Source organism: Gallinula chloropus (genome assembly GCF_964237585.1).
Source record: "Gallinula chloropus genome assembly, chromosome: 1".
NCBI classification, from domain to species: Eukaryota; Metazoa; Chordata; class Aves; order Gruiformes; family Rallidae; genus Gallinula; species Gallinula chloropus.
In genome coordinates this window covers 180,368,819-180,382,061 of record NC_140085.1, presented here as the reverse complement: position 1 = coordinate 180,382,061, position 13,243 = coordinate 180,368,819, and the positions used below count along the sequence as shown (strand labels likewise).

General features: G+C 44.9%; 1 protein-coding gene across 1 annotated transcript in view; it reads left to right on the top strand.

Moving 5' to 3' along the window:
* Nucleotides 1–572: 572 nt before the first annotated feature.
* Nucleotides 573–13,243, top strand: part of VWA8 (von Willebrand factor A domain containing 8) — a gene marked incomplete at its 5' end in the record, with an annotated part of 200,100 nt that continues 187,429 nt past the window's right edge. Inside the window, one exon of the mRNA XM_084274913.1 lies at nucleotides 573–717. Coding sequence (XP_084131039.1) covers nucleotides 573–717 — 145 coding nt within the window. The remainder of the gene's footprint in view (nucleotides 718–13,243) is intronic.

Here is a 13,243-nt window from a genome sequence, read left to right as displayed (position 1 = left end):
AGGATTTAAGACACCACAGGTAGGAAATACCTTCATCCCATGAATGTACCTCAGCTACCGCTGCCCCCACCCTGTTTTCCAGCGTGCTTTAAACGCTTCCATCTATGGAGCTCACGGTCTCTTCCTAATAAAAAGACAAAAATCACGTTGTCCTGGTCGCTGACGCCCCAATCCCCCTGACAGAACCCGTCAGCCCGCCCGGCGCTGAGGGGCTCCGAGGCGCCGTCCGCCATCGCCTCCCCGTCCGGCCGCAGCGGCCCGAGTTGAGGGGTCCGAAGGCTCTCCCTGCTATTGCCTCCCCCTCCGGCCAAGTGTACCCGACCTTCCCCCCCAAAACCCTCCGGCACAAGCTGGGGGTGACAGGAATCCCCCGGTCCCGCCTTCCCCAGGCAACCCGGCGGCACAGGCAGGCTCGGCCCGCGGCCACGGCCCCCGCTCTCTACGCCGGCCCGTACCCGCCCCGGCCGCCGGTCGGCCCGGCGCTAGTTTCCGGTGGGACTTTGTGCCTCGGCGTTTCCCTTCCCCTTGTTGGCTCCGCTCGGCCGGGCCCGGCGCCCCTCTCCCCGCGGCGCATGCAGTCCCGGGTGCTGTGCCTGGGCGGCGGGGCCGGGGGCCCTGCTGCGCGCAGGGTCCGCCTGCTTCTGCGGCAGGTACTGGGCGGTGGCGCGGCCGCGGCACGGTCCGGCCGCCTGGAAGTCAGGGCGCTCCACAGCTCAGGTAACGATCCCGGGTTCCCGGGGGTGGCCCGGGCCGGGCCTCCCCACAGCCTCCCCGGGCTTCCCTTGCCACCGCCAAGCCGCGACACCGGGCCCGGGGGTGCGGGCAGCCCCGCTCTCTCCTCAGCCAGGCGGCCCGGGAGAGGCCTTGAGGCAGTTTTCCACCTTATGGGCTGCTGGTGTGCCCAGTTTGCGCTGCCATCCTTGTTTGTTACGCTCGTGAGTACTGGGAGAGAGGAAAGGAAGGACAGAGTTCAGTCCCAGGCTTGCGTAAGGATGCTTAGCGTGGCTTCCCAGAGCTTCTCTTTCAAAGCGTTTCACCCACAACGTAGCAAGGAGCACCCCTGCAGCCTGTACCTGTGAGAACCGCTCTTTGCTGTCCAGTGGCTTATTATCACCGTGAGATGCTTTCTGTTTCTCCATGGCTTTGTCCTTCCGCTGAAGCACAGCCATATCCACGTCAGGGGTTACCAAGGCTGATGCCTGTTTGAGCGTGCCAGTGGCATATGGTAATGAGATAAGGGGTTGACCTTGAGCTTGCATATGCTAGGAAGGATGACCTGAGCTGTCCCCGCATATCCCTTGGTGACCTTTGAGACAGATGACAGGGCTGTGCAGAGCAGAAGTGGCGTTTGGAAGTGGTGACATATGTCTGTGGTAGCTGGCACTTCTCTGGATGAGTGCCAAAAGCAACAAAGCTACTAAATAGGGAGTAATGAGCAGCTGTAAGTTAAGGAGATGGAATGACAGCAAGTGATTCTGATGGTGGGGTACTCACTAAAGCTTTTAATTACACATCTTTAATACTGTTTATCTCCATTTTTATTCTGTTTATTGACCAGTTCATTTCTCTAAATATGTGTTTGGTCTTTCAAAGGTTTTTCAAGAAAGGAAGCCTTTGAGGAATTGATAATCATAATAACTCCTTCAAGAATTTTTAATAGAAAATATTTTATTTGTGAAAAGTACTAAAACCCCTGGGGTTATTAATCTTAAAATGGAATAAAAGGGAACTAGTTAACTGTGTGAGATGAGTACCTGAAGAAGGTAGCTCAGGACTTTTCAGCCCTTTGTTGGGATGAGTAACCTTAAGAACAAGAAGAAATTCTGCAAAATGAAGTAGTATCAAATGCAGTATTACTAAAATTGATTTGTAACATGCATGTGCTATGGAATATAACTGAGGGTAACTTAGTAATAGTAATACACTGTATATGTCTATGAATAATAGCAGCATTTCCAATTGCAGCCAATGATGGTAATAGTTTTGATAGAAAGATTTAAGTCTCAAAGCTGTAGACAATCTTGTAGATTATTAAAGGCAGGCTAAGAGTAATATTAGGGCTATATGTCCTCTCAGCACCTGAGACACCTCCTTAATTATAGTACTTCGTGTGCTCATGTGAATTTGAGACCTTGATGTTAGGAATACTATTTATTATTTGGTTTTCATTAAGTTGTGGGGTTTACATTGTTTGTTTGTTTGGGGTTTTTTTGTTTTTGTTTTGGTTTAATTTATCTTAAAGATGGTTGCATGTCCTTTTGCAGGCCTGATCATCCCTTTGAGGTTACAAAGAGGCGGTCTGAAATTCTGTGTGAAATACATGTTTTTTGCCATTTCTGTGCACCTGCTGTAATTACAGATTTTGTAGTAAGCAGTGTTGAGGTTGCACATCTCTTCCCTACTGATAAAGGAAATATTTCTGAAAGGGCTGGAACCTGTTAACAGCCAAGTAAAGAACAAATTGCTGTCTCCCCGGTACTTGGGATCTGACATCCCTGCCAGATTCTGTTTAACTCTCTGTGATGGTACATTGTAAGTGTAAGGGAGAAACTGTGGTCAGTTCTTGTGCTGTTATATATGAAGGAGTCATAGTCAGCTTTTTTGTTTTGTCTTTGTAATGTGAATATGACTTGCTGGTACACTGGGGGCTATGGAGGAACTGGTAGAGCTATCTTGTGGTAAAGCTCAAGAGAAATCTCAAAGACAGAGGCATGTGTGACTAAAGGGTAGTGGGAATAGCCAGGCAGGGTTCTGATTTGCAAAACGTGTTTAATGAGGGAAACTTCATTTATAGTAACAAATGGAAGGACTAATATCAGATTAATTTTTAAATGCAAGTTTCCTTCCAAAAGAATTAAGAAAAAAACCCCATTTTGTAGACTGCATAATTATTTGTGATGAATCATTACTTTAGACACAGTATAAGCTAAACAAAATAAAGTTACATGCAACTTTGTTCACTGGAGTTTAATTATTTGCATCTGTTTGTATGTAATGTTAAATGTTGAGGAAAATCTGATGGAATACACAATATCAGAGATGTATTAAGGAGTTAATGGGAAAAAAATGCTGAATTTATTGAAAACTGAAGAAGCTGAATAGAACAAAAATCATAACTTGTCAGACGGTACAGGTGATGAAAGGTCTCTTGTGTGCTTAGCTGCTCAACGTACTTTGTCACTTGGGTAGACCAAAATATATGCTAGTTTCATTCATGGTTTCCTGCAGCTCTGCCTGTGCAGGTTCACCTCCTATGCTTTCCAAAACCTGGTCATTCCCAATTTCTAATCAAACCCAGAAAGACCTCAATAATACATACAACATACTCTGCCGAGTATAACACAGTCAGTTGTGAAGACTGTATCATACTTCAGAATCCTGTAATGTTAATTGTCAGTGTACAGTATCTAAGGGATGGTGGTAAAAAAATCTGAAAGAAGACTGTGAATGGGGTGGTGTGTTTAGCAAGGCTGTGTGGGCTTTTTTCCAGGTCTGCCCCTGTCCAAAGACTAAAGAACTGGTTGATGATAGATGTAAATGCTTTCCAGCGCATTCCCTTTTCTGACTTTACCTGTGTCATTATCTTAGAATCATAGAATCACAGAATGGTCTGGGTTGGAAGGGACCCCAAGGATCATAGAGTTCCAACCCCCCTGCTGTAGGCAGGACCACCATCCTCCAGGCATGATCTAGACATGGTTGCCCAGGGCCCCATCCCACCTGGCCTTGAACATCTCCAGGGATGGGGCATCCACCACCCCTCTGGGCAGCCCGTTCCAGCACCTCACCACTCTTTCTGTAAAGAACTTCCCCCTAATAACCTTCCCTCCTTTAGCTTCAGTCCATTCCCCCCTGTCCTGCCATTATCTACCCTTTTCAAAGTTGGTTCCCCTCCTGTTTGTATGCAGGTACTGGAAGGCTTCTTGTTGAAGTTCACCCGTTGGCAGCTGGGAGTGTGGTTCTAACATTATTTTTCACTGACAAAACCTATGTAAGAGATTTCATTCTTTCATCTTAACATTCCTGTTACTGTTCATTGCCTCTGTAGTTGTACTTACAGGGCTGCATTGTGGTGACTGAAGTGAGTCCAGTGATGTGATCTACAGCAAGGCTTTGCAAGCGGTTACCGTGTCTGCACGGCCGAGAGGGCAGGAAAGGGAGGTGGAAGTGTTCAAAGCCAGTTGTCTGTGAAAGCTTGCAGTGTTATGCCTCAGTTATTTCGAATTATTCTAACATTTAAGAGAGAAAAGGGTGGTGGCAAAAAAAAAAAATAAAAAAAAATAGTGTCTTTTATTAGACATGCTGATAATAGCTGGGAGAAAGGGATGAGCTGTCAGGCAGATAAGCTTCTCTACGCTCTTTGGTAGGGTTTTGCCATTGTTTCCATCAGTAGGTGTCTGTAAATAGCTTCTGAGTTTTAATATTTGGCAGTTGTTCAAAATGTAAATTTTCCTGTTTAGCAACTGTTACAGTCCTGACACGTGTTGATGTGTCCTGCAAAGCCCAATGTAACCTATAAGGCTGAAGTTGAACCTGCTTGTCAAACTCCAGGACTTGGGATAGCTGTGTAAGAGATGCCGTAGTGAATTTTAAAGCTGTTTAATCTATTTTCTTATTATTTCAGTAAATGGGAGGTTTTTATAAAAGCTCAATTGGTTTTCAGTTATAGTTTATTTTTAGTTGAAAGACATTCTTGGAATTATACTAAGGCACTTGCTACCTAAGATCAATTTACAATAGATTGATCATTCGGCTTTTCTGCGCTGAGCAAACTGTGCCTTAGGAATCTTCATGTAGTTTTAAACCACTGTAAGGTAATTTCCCCTTAAGTACCATTGACCACAGGAGATTTGAAAGGGAGCACTGGGGATGTGGTGGGCATCTGCTACTGTATGATTAAGAGGAGGTAGTGGATATCTTTTTCTACAGACAGCTAGCAGAAACCGCTGGGCTCTCATGCGGGATTTCAGCCATCCACACATCAGGGCAGTCTGGCACTGTACTTCCACTCTTGGTAGTTTCTGGACTGCATTGTTAGAATTTTTTGTTAATGTGGAACCCAGAGAGCCTAGTCAGGGTAACTCTTCACATCGTCTGCTGCTCAGAAGTAGGGAAGGACTGTGGTTGGTTTGGTCATGGATGGCAGCCTGGGTTGCAGCTACTGTAACATAATTGAGTTGTGGATCTGGAGGAAGGTTGGGAAGGTAAGCAGCAGAATTAGGATCCTGGACTACAGACTTTCACTTTTCCAAGAGATTGGTAGGTGCAATTCCATGGCTAACAACCATGAAGGACATGTACAGGACAGCTTAAAGCTTTTTTAAAGAAAATTCAGGAATAAACCATCCTACAGTGCAGAGATCTGTTATTTCAGCAGGAAGCCTGCTGACCAAGCAGGAGACTTTTCAGTGACCAAACACAAAACCAGGGCTTTCCCAGAAGTGGAAATAAAGCCAGACAATGGAAGTATAAAAGTGCTATTTGATACATAGGCATGAAAATCCCTACTGTCTGACAATCTACAGATCTTCAGTCCAGAAGGACCATGATAAAGTTGAGGACTGGGCCATCAGAAAAGTCAAAAAGTTTTAGGAAGTAAGAAGTCCTGCTGCTGGACTTAAGTGTTGCTGTGTGCCATTGGACGCTGAGGTAGCACTGATGGAGTAGCAGCTTTACTGAAAAGGCTGTGAAGTTGCAGTGGATCCCTGGTTGAATGGGAGCCAACACCTCATAGCAAATAAGGTGAATCACAGACTGGGCTACCTTAGGAGGAGTGTGGGCTATGGTAAAGGGAAGATTCATCTCTAGAAAGCACTGGTGAAGCTGTCTTGGTGGTAAGCTGAGATTGAGCAAGAAGTTGGAGAAGATGACATCCAGAGTCCACTTCAGTATTTCTCAAGTGGTTTAATATTTAATTAAATGGGCAGCTTTAGTTTTACTTTGACATGGTAAGCAGACTACTAAGACATGTTCTGAAATTTATGTGAGACCATCACGGTATTCAACATATTTAAAGCTGACTTTTTACATCATAACATTTTTGTCATTGAGCATCATCAGACTCCTTACCTTTAGGGTATGTTATGGCCCAAATGAAAAATAACTCTGCTAAGAAATGCTTGTAAGCTTCCCGCATGACTAAGATAAGATTCTCGGTTGTTGTTGGTCATTTGCTGATGAAGGGGAAAAAAGTAAGAAAAGAAAAACGTTCACTTGCTGGAGTAAATACCCAGATTTTGTTTTAATGGCACTTTGGACTCTATTCAGTAAGGAGAATCATTAACCTAAAGTGGATAATGGAAAAATCAAGCATTAGCTTCAAAACTGACAATTTTTTTTAAAAATTGAATGTCTTAGAATAACATTGAATAGGAATCAAGTAATATTCAAATTTTGTATTTGAAGTAATTATTTTTGTTTCTTAGAGGGCAAGACTTTCTTTTGCTCTTTAAAAAAGGGTGATTTAAGTGAAGTGGATTTTTGCATTTAGATTTGTGATGGGTTTTGTTGTATAAATATCCAACTATTTCAGTGAGTGGCGGCTGAGCTCCACCTTATCTTTATGTGAAGGCAGTGGTGGTCAAGGAGCAAACCTAGTGGGTGCAGACAATGTGTTTCTGTCCCTCCTAGCAATATGTTTGGGAGGCTGCCAGTACCCATCGAATCATAGAACCAGAAAATCTTTAAGTTGGAAAAAGACCTCTGAGATCATCAAGTCCAGCCATCAATGTAGAGTGAGTTACAGGTATCCAGAGTCTGTGTGTAATCTTTGCAGATGGCCAGTAAGAGAGAAGTAAGTTGTTAGACAGGGCTGGGTTTTTTTTTCTTTTTCCTTTTTTCTTTTTTTTTTTTTCTCCCCTAAATAATGTTTTCAGAAAAGTTGAGGAAAAAGAAAAAAAAATCCCAACTAAATCCTGAAAAGTGTTACTTTCTTCAGAATAAATTGGCTCTTCAAGGATGAATTCACACGCAGACTACTGAGGGAGCTGGCAGAGGAGCTTGCCAAGCCACTCTCCATCATTATCAACAGTCCTGGTTAACAAGGGAGATCTCAGGTGACTGGAGATTTGCCAACATGACACCCATCTACAAGAAGGGCCAAAAGGAGGATCCAAGGAGTTACAGACCCGTCTGACCTCTGTACCAGGGAAGGTCTTGAAGCAGTTCATCTTGAGTGCATTCATTAAGCACGTGGAAGATAACCAGGGGATCAGGCACAGCCAGCGTGGGTTCATGAAAGGCAGGTCATGCTTGACCAACCTAATCTCCTACGACCAGGTGACCTGCTTAGTGGATGAGGGAAAGGTTGTTGATGTACTTCAGCAAAGCCTTCCACACTGTCTCTCACAGCATTCTCCTGAAGGAGCTGGTGGCTCGTGGCTTGCACTGGTGTACTCTTTGCTGGGTAAAAAACTGGCTGGAAGGCCCAGAGAGTGGTGGTGAACAGAGTTAAATCCAGTTGGCAGCTGGTCACAAGCTATGTCCCCAGGGACTGTCTTGGGGCCAGTTTTATTTAGAACTTCATCAGTAATCTGGATGAGGGGATTAAGTGTGAACTCACTGAATGTGTAGATTACGCCATATTGGGTAGGTATGTCCATTTACTATAGAGCAGGAAGGCTCTGCAGAGGAATATGGATAGGCTGGATCAATGGGTTTGAGGCCAATTGTATGAAATTTAATAAAGCCAAATGCTGGGTCCTGCACTTCGGTTTTAACAGCCCAGGCAATGCTACAGGCTTGGGGCAGAGTGGCTGGAAAGCTGGCTGGCAGAAAAGGGTCGTGGGGCTGATGGTCAGCAGCCTGCTGAACATGAGCCAGCAGCATGACCAGGTGACCAACAGCATCCTGGCTTCTGTCAGAACTGATGTGGCCAGCAGGACTAGGTAAGTGATTGTGCCCCTGTAGTCAGCACTGATGAGGCCACACCTTAAGTACCATGTGCAATTTTGGGCCCTCCACTACAAGAAGGACATTGAGGAGAAGGGCAACAAAGCTGGTGAAGGGTCTAGAGGACAAATTGAGGAGAAGGGCAACAAAGCTGGTGAAGGGTCTAGAGGACAAATCTTATGAAGAGTGACTGAGGGAGCTGGGGCTGTTCAGCCTGGAGGAGACTGAGGGGAGACCTTATTGCTCTCTACAACTACCTGAAAGGAGGTTGTAGTGAGGTGGGGGGTTGTTCTCTTCTCCCAGCTAACTAGCAATAGAATGAGAAGAAATGATCTCAAGTTGCATCAGGGGAGGTTTAGATTGAATATTAAGAAAAAATATCTTTACTGAAAGAGTGGTCAGGCATTGGAACAGGCTGCCCAGAGGGGTGGTAGAGTCACCGTCCTTGGAGGTATTCAAAAAACGTGTAGATGTTGCACTCCAGGACATGATTTAGTTGACGTGGTGGTATTGGACAAATGGTTGGACTTGGTGATCTTAGTGGTCTTTTCCAACCTTAAAGATTCTATGATTCTCTTCAGTGTCCTTATGGTAATGTGCTGGATGAATATCAGTTGAAAATTTGTATTTATTTTATTTTTCTTCACATTTGAATGAAATTAAGACCTGGAAATATGCATTTGAATATAATACAGATTTTGAACTTTCCTGTAACAGGTGTGAACTTATCACACAGAAATTAGTGCTAGCAGAGCTTAGCACCTTCACAGCTTTAATATGCTCCTGCTGTTACTGGCTCTTGAGACCAGATGGATGGTCTGTGTACAAGTGAATGTGTAATAAATATACTGAGAGGGATGTTGGGAGTGTGTTAATCTCACAGAAACTCAGAACTGAAGAGGACAAAAGGTGATCATTTCAGCCACCTAAAATCTCAGTGTTCCTGAATCTTCATTGTAGTGTCTTAAAACCCCCCTGATAATATAAGGGTTTACAGATGAGATTGGAACTGTTTCTGTTGTGCACTCAAAAAAGTGAAGACGCATATAGATCTGTACAGGGTGTTTTCTTTCACCATGGGATTTCTTTATTTAAAAAGAGCCATTTCAAATGTATTCCTTTCTTTTTTTTTTTTAATCTCCTTAATGTGCTGTTTCTCAAGAAAAGAGTGAGCAGAAGAAATAAAACTCTTTTTCTCTGCTTAAGTTCTTAAACAGATTGTGTCTTGCCTACAGTCTGTCTTCAGATATGACCAGTGTTGCCATAAATAATTTAAACTTCTGTGTCTATTTCTTGTCAGCATACATCCTGGTTCCTGCCAGGACAGAGTTCCCTAAGCAGCCAGCACAGGTGACCTGAGCTGGCCAAGGGTGTTTCCACAGCACGTGATATCATGTACCAGTAAAAGGGGCTGGGAGGGGAGAGGTGGGGCTGTGCGGCTTCCCTACAGTGAGTGTGGTTGGGCGTTGGGTCAGTGCAGTGCTCTGTGTCATCACTGGGTGTGTGTCCTGCCCCAGGCTCTGTTGTTGTTCCCCTTTCGCGCTGCTGTGTTAGTAATTGTCCTTATCCCAACCCATGGGGCTCTGTCTGTTTCCCCTCCAGAAAGGGGTGAGCAAGCGACGTGTGGTGTTCTGCTGCCAGCTGGGGCCGAACCACAACAACATACAGGGAAAAACAGTAGGATTAGGGAATAGTCTCTTCTTGTGAGGGGAAGGGAATGGCCAAGGATAGTTGATAATACAAGACAGGTTAAAGGTGTGACGTGTACAATCAAGCTGCATCTCCAAGAAACCTTCTTACTGAGATTGTGACATTAAACCATCCACAGTGGGTCAGAACAAAGGTTCATTGAGTCTTGCTGTTCCATATCCTTGGCAGGGCAAGGGGGAATGGACTAAAGCTAAAGGAGGGAAGGTTTAGATTAGATATTAGGGGGAAGTTTTTTACAGAGAGAGTGGTGAGGTGCTGGAACAGGCTGCCCAGAGAGGTGGTGGATTCCCTGTCCCTGGAGGTGTTCAGGGCCAGGTTGGATGGGGCCCTGGGCAGCCTTGTGTAGATCCAGGCCTGGAGGTTGGTGTCCCTGCCTGTGGCAGGGGGGTTGGAGCTCTATGATCCTTGGGGTCCCTTCCAACCCAGACCGTTCTATGATTCTATGATTCTGTGATATCAGAGAACAGTGAGTAGGAGAAATGGGGGAAGAGTAAAAGCCCAGGGCGTTCATGCAGGGATGCTTTGCCAAAGTGCCGTTCCAGCTTCCAGCTGCTTCTCTGCAGCTCAGGGGGTTGTAGGTAAAGGTGGTGGCTTTCTATTCAGTAGAAATAGCCCTCAATGGGCTGAGTGCAAGAAATAAGCCTGCTCACCTGAAAAGCCCTTGTAAGCTACAGTAAAAAGCAGATGTAGGTATTAATATTGTTGACTGTGTAAAATGCGGCCCTCAAGGAGGGAGTGCACCCCATTGTGTGTTGCAGTTACTGGCTAGGGAAATGTGCATGCAAATTGCTGTTTCGATGGGTGCAATTCATGCCTGTCTATTCCAGATGCAGTAGAAGGACCTCATTGTGTGTACTGGTTTCCTATCTCCTTGTTTCAGAGAATCTCCTCAGGGTCCCATTATTGGGTCACAATATTAATGTCCCGCCAATTTCTAGCCCATATTGCATCAGCTCTTAAACAGCCTGGTTTGTCCGTAGGTTGCCCACCAAATGGGATGTCCCCCTTACCTTTTGGGTTTTGGTTTATTTGTCACTTATTCCAGCAGCCGTGGCTCGTTGTGTACATCTGGCACTGCTTGTATCCTGCTGTTTCCCCCAAAGATTGTGCTCCCTAAGATTGCTGTTTCCTCTGGGGGAGACAAGAAACCAAGGGCACATCTTAACTGCTTGCCTAAGCAAGCCTGATGTAGGCTACAAAGCCTTTGCAAAGCCTCATACGTATAGCTGTTGTCCACAATAGTGTGGCAGTTGCTTGTGAGCTGGGTTGGAGAATATTCTGTAATTTGTGGTGAAGACAAATCATTTGGGATACGTGTTCTCAGATTAGGAATGTTGCTGATTTAACACCATCGTTTTGCCAAGCAGGCTGTTGTCAGTTCTTTGCCAGCTGGTGAAATGTTGGAAAGAGCCTGGCTGGGATGACATCTCTGTTCAAAGAGTGTGGAAATGCAGTGGAAACGGAGTAACCAAACATGAGATTTGTAAAAAGTGCAGAAGAAACAAACAGGGCAAGAAAATCTAGTCCAGGTGGAAGCGTGTGATAAGAGTAGTGGGCTAATCCACCCTTGTGCTCATTTAGCTAGGAAAATAGACTCTGCTGTCTTGGTTTATTGTTCTTTCAAGTTCTATTAAACACTGCTGATATTTTTTGTTTTGTGGACAGATGCAAGTTGGAGGCAACATTTGTCTCCAGGCAGCAACAAACCTGTTAAAAGCTGAGTGCCCTGACGGTGTGCTAGGGCTTCTGCATGTTCAGCTCTCTCCACATCTTGCACTTTGTTTCCTCCAAGCCCATTTTTTTATGAAAACTTTCAGGGACTGCTGATTGCTGGAATATTTGTAAAATCTTTGAACACAATTAGATGTGTTGATGAAGGGTTAGCCTTTTACAGACTGACATAAATACCACCAGAAGAGATGCATTTTCCAATTTTTCACCTAGATGAACTGAGTTTTGGTTTGTGGGGTGTTTTTAAGGAGTACAAAAAATCAACTAAGGCTTTTCAGTACTGTGCTTTTCTCCTGTAGATGACATCATCATTCCAATGTATTGAAGAAGTCTGACACCTTGTTCCAGCATCTTGTCTTTACTGTGCTTTGGATGACTGTGCATGCATGAAAGAGTATTTACAACTCGAGCTGAGGTGGTTTAAGCTAGTAGCTACTTAGTCTCATACTCTTGTCTCACTGCGTGTTAGCTAGTGGTTAGGAATGGTGAGAAAATAAACTGGCACTAATTTCCTAAGGAAATATCAGGCAACCTGCTCTCCTTGGAATGCTGAAATTCTTCCTAGCTGAGTTAATGAGAGAAGTGTCAACTCGTGCAAGAACCTGTGGGCTCCTAGGATGTTTTCATTAACTTAGAGGCATTTTGGTCAGTCCTTCAGCTGTTCCCCAGAGAGAAAGAGTGGTTGGAGTTGCAGCAGCAGGAGGGGAACGCAAAATGATGCTTAGGCAGTAAAACAGTTTTTCTTTCAAAGCCCTGGGAGAGCTAAAGCCTGGATTTTACTCCCTGCAGTGGTCATGCCTATTGTCCAGTGACTTTTTAAGATATAATACTTTCCAGAATGTGGACCAGGCCCCTGAGCTGTGCCAGGGCTTTGGGAGTGAGTCTGAATGCCTAAGGCAGAAGACAGCACAGTACTTTGGGTGCATTTGAACTACAAATTCAGCAAGGGCCAGGAAATGAGCTAAAACCCCAGACTGCTGCCTAGTCATTAGCTTGGCCCAAGCTCTGTTTGGGACCATTTGATGTCTTGGTTCCTACACAGATCTGCCAAAATAGGCTGCTTAGGTCTAGCAGGGAGGGTGGGACTGCTTGGTGCTGCTTGTCTGTAGGACCAGGGGTGAACCCTTGGCCATGTTTTATTTAGCAGCACTGCTGTTGCTGAATCTCTTGCTTTCAAGTAACCCACTCAAGTACTGTATTGTCATGTAAAATGTGAGAACAACCATCAGCTTCAGATCTTCTGCCAGTAATTTAAGAAAAAAACGGGGGTCTGATTATTTGGATTTTAGTAGCAACATAAAGACCCACAGGCTGTGAATCCCTGTCTCAGTGTCATCCAGCCCTTAAATTTGGGAGGAAATCAGCTATAATCATTCCTTCACTGCTTCCTGTTTGTTGCTGTAGGTGATTTTCCTCTGGCTGCTATAAATCTAGTCCTAAATGTGTAACATTTCCCGTGGATTGTGTGAGTCATATCAGAACCTGGGGATTCTCAGCCCTGTGAGATCTGCAGTAACATCTGGGTACGCTGGAAGAGAACTGCATTTGAGTGCAAAACTAGTCACTGCTGACTGAAAGGAGAGCTGCTGTATAGATGGGAGGAGTTTTAGTTGCCTCTGACAGTTTGGATAAGCCTCTTGTTCAGCACCAGTTGGTTGTCTCAGCTTCTAGCATTGGTCTTCCAAACTTTTTGGCTCCTCACACAGGGCTGGAGACAAGCAACTGTAGTCTGGGTCCTCTTGGGTGCTGTAGGACAAGGTGCAGATCAACAAAGGGGTTTTTAGAACTGGACCTTGTCTTTTCTATGTCTCATTTCTCAGAAAAGCATTAGAAACTGTTCCAAAACTTGGACTCAGTTCATGGAAAGGTAGTGTAATCAGGGTGCTGTGGCAAAACTGCACCCCTGCGCAGC